Below are 6649 nucleotides of genomic sequence, written 5' to 3'. Positions count from 1 at the left end.
CTCTCACGTAAGCTGGAGTAACCAGATTAGCTTTAGCTCTGAGGTAGCACCACAACTCCCACTTCCCCCTCTCCCACCACCCCTCCTGCACAAATATTACTCTGACGTAAACAAGAAACAAAAATTATATATATTTACCATGTTTCCATTTGGGTATCACTGCGTAGATGATTAGCTGTAGAGAAACGAGAAGTTGTTACACACAGACCTCTTCAGAATTGCACTTCCCACGGCCAGTATGAAGAAGCAGGCAGCGAGCACATCTACTGATACTCCCACATAAGCCAAGTTTTTCTCTTCCCATAGAAATGTGATTGCCAAGTGTTTCTAGTATATGTCTGATACAAAGATGATCTGGCTTGCTCGGGCTGCGTTTACAATAAAATCTCACACGGACACACATTTATATACTGTTGTTAATCATATTAACTTGAAATTTTACATGTGGTGAGCTAGTAATTGTTAAATAAACCATTTATTGCTTTGCAACTGAAGGCGCGATTACCAGCTGCAGGGCTGTTCCTGGGCGGGAAGGGGTGGAGGAGGAGTAGGCATGTGAGGGTTGCTCCGGTAGAGAAAATAAAGAACATAAGAAAGGCAGCTGGCCCCACGGCCAGGTATTGACTATATTCATTAGTCCTTATAGCAGCACTGTTTGCTCTTGAAGTGGGCCAGGGCTGTGGCTGCCGGAACTGTGAAATCCATTAATAACAGCTTGTGGTACCAATGAGACCAGTGGCCAAATTTGGAATTGAGAGGGCTCTGGAAGGAGACCAGAGGCAAGGCATCAAGCACCTGGTCACCAGCCTCTGACAGGGAAGCCAGCACTTTCTGCAGTCAGATCAGCCCAGCTCCACATGGAAACATCCCAGGTGGCATTATCGTTTTGGAAAACCAACACCCTGTCAAGCCAGAGAGTTGACCACCAGCCTTCAATTATGGGTTCCCAGAAGAGGCAAGTTAACATTAACAAACGTACCCCAGGAGACAGACAAAGGGCATGCATATGCTACAGCAGCCCTCAGAATCAGCTACAGAAAGAGCAAACTGATGTCAAACATGCTGCTAGGAAAGCCCTGCACCTTGATCTGCTGTGCCAGTGGGGAACAGTCAGTAAAAGAGAGCAAATGTGGAAACATCACAACCTCTCTCATGTTTTCAGAGATATCACAAAGAAACTTAAATATATACAAAATGCAGATGCCACACCACTTTTCAAAAAAATAGTATTTTTACCTATAGTATGATGGTAAACCAATCTATATGGATTAGCTTGTGACTAGTGTGAATAATTAAACCACGGGTTTTAACAGCTCATTAGGGACTGGGGTTACAGGACCCTGCCTGATGCCCTCTGTACTGTTCACACAGAGCTCTGGCTTGTATCTGGATTCAGGCAGCCACAGATGCACAAGAGCAGACCATTCATACCAGCCTCTAAGGGGCTGTCTGTCTGGCAGGGCATGGAGTGCTGCTCCAAGCAGCTCTGTTGTCCCCTTAAATGGGAAACAAAGCCCTGCAGGAACACCCACGTTCTTACTCAGGAAGATCAACCAGCAATTCTAGTATTGGGACATTTGTCATCTGAAAAACAACCTTCTGCCTAAATCATGCTGAAGGCTCATAAAAAAATAGAAATCCTTGGAAATTATAAGGGGAAAGAATTGAAAAGAAAAAAGTGACATGATGTTTTAAAACGTACTGACTCTTGAATTACTTGCCATATGTTCAGAGCTCGAATTATCATTACAAATAAACTTTTCCTATGAAATCTTTGTACTGCAAGCAATTCTGCTTGCTAGATTAAGGGGCTCTTTTACTGCTTTTCCATCATTATCAGCTCAAGGTCATTATCAGATCAACTGTTTTCTTTAGAAGTCTTGAATCTTGAATTTTTAAAGATACTTCCTTCCTACAGACACTGTCCCATTACTTTGACACCACTGGTAAGAATATTGTTGAAAAAACGGCTTTCTACTATACAAGTTCTGAAATTTTGCAAAAGTTGCATTTCAAAAAGCATCTAAAGCTAAAGGGGGAGAGTGGATTTGTCTTTTGTTACACTGAAACCAGATATTGTCTTATATCCCCTATCCTGCAGAATACCTACGACCCGGTTTGTGAGTTTGTTTTTTGCTATTTTGTTTCATGATGTTGCTGTTAGAACAGGATCCACAGTGTTTTTGTTTGTCTGTTTATGGACACCTCTAACCCCTGATCAAATGAGAAGTTAAAAGTCTCCTCTATCCACCATGAACAGCCTCATCTCCTTCCCCTTAAAAAAAAGAAGAAAAAGAAAAGGCAAACAGCTAGCAACAGCAAAGTGTATATCATGCCTGATCCAAAGTACTTACTCAGCTTTGGTGCTTTTCATTTTTAAGAGCACTTAGCCATTAATGGGTTTGCCTCTTGGCTGACAGAAGTTCATTCCTCCTTTCTAAAGCCTGCACATGCCACTCCCAAGGGATTCAGTGGAAGTGGGGCATGCACAGCTGCCAAGAACAACCCATGGACAAGAACAGCAAGTAGGAGAAACCACTTTCTCATAGTCTCAGTGAGTGCTCCGGGCTGTGCTGCCACTGCGGGCAATAAAATGAGAAGGCAGAAGCAAATTCAGGACTGCCTGAGACCCTTTGGGTTAAACCAGAACATTTAACACCAGTGATAATTTAATAAACTCCAAAAACAAATCTTCCTGCATTTTTATATGTGCTTTATGCTGGTTTTCTAGCCAGCTTTATCAACTGCCTTTGACCAGAGAGGAAATGCTGTATTTCAAAATAAAAATCAGATGACTGAACTTCTTCCCCCCCCCCCCACCCAGAAAAAAAGTCATAATACTGCCACACCCACCTTCAGCTCCCAGGGATAAGTCATCTTCAAAACTTCCTCCATTTCTCACCAGCATGCCTGAAAACGTACAGTTACCAGTTAAACAACCAGAATGCTGTTGTGTTTTCTTTCCAACAGCTTAACTAAAGATATTGGCAAGCCACTTCAGCTGATAGAACAGGATATAACCAGACAATATTTACAATCCCTGCATTACTCATACACCAAAAATGCACTAAGAAGTGAGAATTTACATTTGAGAACACAGAAAGACTATTTTGAAAGATAACTACTATGACACTTCTTCAGTTTTGTGCTCAGAAACTTCCCCAAGTCAACCTGCTAGCAAATTAATCGCAAGGAGAAACCTAGAGGTACCACCCAACACACCTGTGCCTTCTGCTGCTCCATCATCTGTGCTCCAGACATCTTACCAGGGGGATCCAGAGACTGAGTTCAGCTTAGGCATTCCTCTCTCTCTCCCTGTACCAGATTAAGAGCTGAAGCAAGTGTCCAGGCACAGCAAGTAATTCCTCTGCACCCTGTCACTATCTGCACGTTCTCGTTGTACTTTGAACTTTAGTATTCGGATCTGCTCAGATAGTAAAATTGTCAGGTGTGGCAACCAGAGTTATTAGAGGCAGAGACTGCCTAATGCTGCCAGCTTGGAGGGGAAATTACAGCCTTCCCCCCTTCTGCACATTTTGGGGTATTTTTTAGGCCTTACTAAACTTTCCAGAAAGACTTACTCAGGACCTTTCCCCTCTTCTCATTTCTCAGGCTAATTTCTCTTATACACAGTGAGAATAAGTCGGCAACACCAACTAGGCTGTGGCTTGTGCTGCTGCTAAAGAGCCACGGTCTCAGGTGAACATCCACCAAAACACAGTCCCTGGCAAAAGAGATTTCAGTAGGTAAAGCCTTTCCTTACCCTTCAACAGAGGATTGCTTTGCTCATCCAGGGAGGCTCCCAGAGGCGTTCTGAAACCACAGAAGAGATTAATAATAGTTTAAAAACTTGCTGCTTCATGTCCTTCCTTACAGTGTGCAACAAGTTTGTGATAGCAGCAGTTCTCCCTTGCTCCACCCCCAGAAGGCACAAATATCTGAGGACCAGCAACAGCTTCCTAAACAATCCCCAGCCCTCTGAACAAATTTGCCTTGTAGGGTAAAACAACAGAACAGGTTAATAATAACTGCAAAGCTTAGACCCCAGTCAGTGGCAAAGCTTTGGGGTCAGCAGCCCTCTCTTGAGGAAAATCATGGACTTCTCAACAAAACACACAGAAAAAAGGTTGGTGAGTTTTTGAACGCACTAATTCAATCTCATTTATGACAAAAACTGTTGCTATTTTTCTACACTCCTGGAGAGAGTGGTGAAAAGCTGTATTTGGTGATCAGGAACAGGATAAAAAAATATTGACAGCTATGTTAGCTGTCACTTGGCAGGTCTGTTATCTTAGAGATTTGTCACACTGGCTCTTGCTTGGATGATCCCTCCTATTGCTGCTCCCTGAAGAGCAGATTTGCTGAGCCTCTCAGTGCCCAAAAGCGGCAGCAACAACCACACAAATGTCAGGTCCAGTCCCTCTCTGGGTTCACCTTACAGTTGTTGACACTAGCTGGATGTTTCCACATCTTGTCTCTGAGATGTGTAATCAAAAGCCTGTCACTATTAAGTAGTACAGCATTAACTCTCAAAGACCAAAACAAATTCAGAAATACAATACTCACAAAGAAGGGGAAAGCAGGTCATTTATGTGCCTATAGTATGTATGTTTCATTTGGGTTTTTAATCAGACAAGCACATAAACCTGCTTTAAAACCTGAAAGTAAACAGTGCTCTGACACATTATTTGTTTTGGTGCCATGGCTAAATTCAGCAAGGAAAATTTGCATCTGCTTTCTAACAGGCCTTCCACTTCACAACCTTTTTTCCCCCCTCTGAAAATAATTTGCTCATTCCACACATGTCCTGTTGATAGAGTGCAAGCTCACTTTGATGGTCTTTTGCAAAGCAAAGCCCTGCCACAGTAAGACAAAAAGGCAAACTGCCCAGGTGCAGTAGCATGTTTCAAGTGAAAGCACAGATGCTGCTGAGGCTCAGATCTCCCAGGTTCCTGCGTGTCTGTCCTGTCGGAGTTTGAAAAAACTCAGGGCATATTGTCTAAACCTGTCACGCTACAACAAGCCTTATGTTCTGATGTAATAACTATGATGGTTGTTTACTCTCTGGCTTTGATTGCTGTGCTCCCATCCTTCTCCCTCTCCTTCCTTGGTAGCTACTTCTATGTCTTTACATTTTTGCTGCAGAAACTTGCTGGCAGTGACTTTGACAGCCAAGGTCAGTGCTGCCTGCAGCAGCTGGCAGAAAATGGTAAAAGCAACAACCAAAGCTGGCGTTTTCTTTCAGAAATTAAGTCCATCATCTCTACAGCATGTTAGCAGCTACCAGAAAAGCAGCTCTGTCAAAACAGCCCTGTCAACCAAGCACCTGCTGCCCTGTTTGCGCTGCCACACACCAGCACGCTGCCTTACACCTCCTGCCTTTGAAAAACTTGCATTGAAGAACTAGACAGATTATGAGTTTTAAAAATAGACAAGTATCCACATAAAAATCCTCTTGGACAACATCACAGACAACTCTGCCTTTCTGTGCCAGGATGTTTTTCATCCCAGCAAAGCCCACAACCCAGCCTGGCCAGTTCTGCCTCTGAGCAGCTCCGTACACTCAGCCTGGTTAGGGCTGGGGGACCTTCCCGCTTGCTTGGCCCTCGTGAGGAGGTCTCCATGCTGGAGGCACACCATGGCAGGTCCTCAGCACATTCTGGCAACTTTCACACAGCAGCTAGGGAGGCCATCAGCAACCAGAGGGCCGCCACAGCACAGAGCTATTAAGCAGGTACATGCGCAGAACAAGAGATCGTACAGATTTCCATTTGTGTGAACTCATTTATAAAAATGACTGTATTTTAACATATATGACAATAACCTATACCAATATTAGTCTACAAAAGAACTGAGTGAATTCTCAATGCCCACCCACGTTGCTGTGGGAAATGGGTATTGAGTTGGTAAGGCGAACATATGCAGCTTCAAGGCTTTCTTTCATTCCAGAAGTTGGTTTCCTCAGCTAACAGTTGTGTTAGGGTGGTCTTCAGAAACAGGACAGGGCTTTCACACTGTGCTGTGAAAGTGTTTAAACCTCAGCTTTTGAAGTCTTAATTGGGGAGGAGCCATGTTTATTTTTAACTTGAAGCAAAAAAATTATTCTTTCTGAGACATTTCAAGAACTCACTTCCTGCATATCTACAGGAGATGGCTCCTAAATACCTCCCATATCCCCTGTATCACTATCGGAGTTTAAATATACTTAATCAAAATAATACATGTCACCATAGAGTTGACAAAAATTTCTTCTTTTCTATTAGTATGATACAAACACTTGTGTCTCCTGTCTTTGCTTGACAAGAGTTAAAACTAACCTTTTTAATTTTTCTTATTACTTCAAAATGTCTTTCCTAAGTAGCAGAGAGAGCAAAAGATACCTTTCTCAGAGGCATACAATTCCCAAAACATGAAGAAACCAGAAACTTTAGGTAACATCTGACATTACTTAAGCCTCCATTATTCTTATCAGAGTGTGATACAGACTACAGACTTTTTTGGCTTTGCTGAAAAAAGAAAAACAACAACAACAACAAAAAAAAACCAACAAAGAAAAAAAAACACAAAAGAAAAAATGACAAAAACCCGTATGTCTACCAACTTAAATAGCATGGGATATTAGGAATCCTCTTCTCTCCTCCAAAGCAGA

General features: G+C 42.7%; 1 protein-coding gene across 1 annotated transcript in view; it reads right to left on the bottom strand.

Moving 5' to 3' along the window:
• Nucleotides 1–3812, bottom strand: part of SSFA2 (sperm specific antigen 2) — a 34578-nt gene extending 30766 nt beyond the window's left edge. Inside the window, exons 1-3 of the mRNA XM_009996191.1 lie at nucleotides 3764–3812; nucleotides 2854–2910; nucleotides 139–175 (exon numbers count right to left, since the gene is read on the bottom strand). Of these exons, the coding sequence (XP_009994493.1) occupies nucleotides 139–175; nucleotides 2854–2908 (92 nt within the window). The 5' untranslated portion in view covers nucleotides 2909–2910; nucleotides 3764–3812. The remainder of the gene's footprint in view (nucleotides 1–138; nucleotides 176–2853; nucleotides 2911–3763) is intronic.
• Between the last annotated feature and the right edge of the window lie 2837 nt (nucleotides 3813–6649).

The sequence above is a fragment of the Chaetura pelagica genome, unplaced genomic scaffold (genome assembly GCF_000747805.2).
Source record: "Chaetura pelagica isolate M959 unplaced genomic scaffold, ChaPel_1.0 scaffold3, whole genome shotgun sequence".
In the NCBI taxonomy this organism is placed as follows: Eukaryota; Metazoa; Chordata; class Aves; order Apodiformes; family Apodidae; genus Chaetura; species Chaetura pelagica.
The sequence above is the reverse complement of the archived record's forward strand: the minus strand, read 5'-3'. Positions and strand labels throughout refer to the sequence as shown.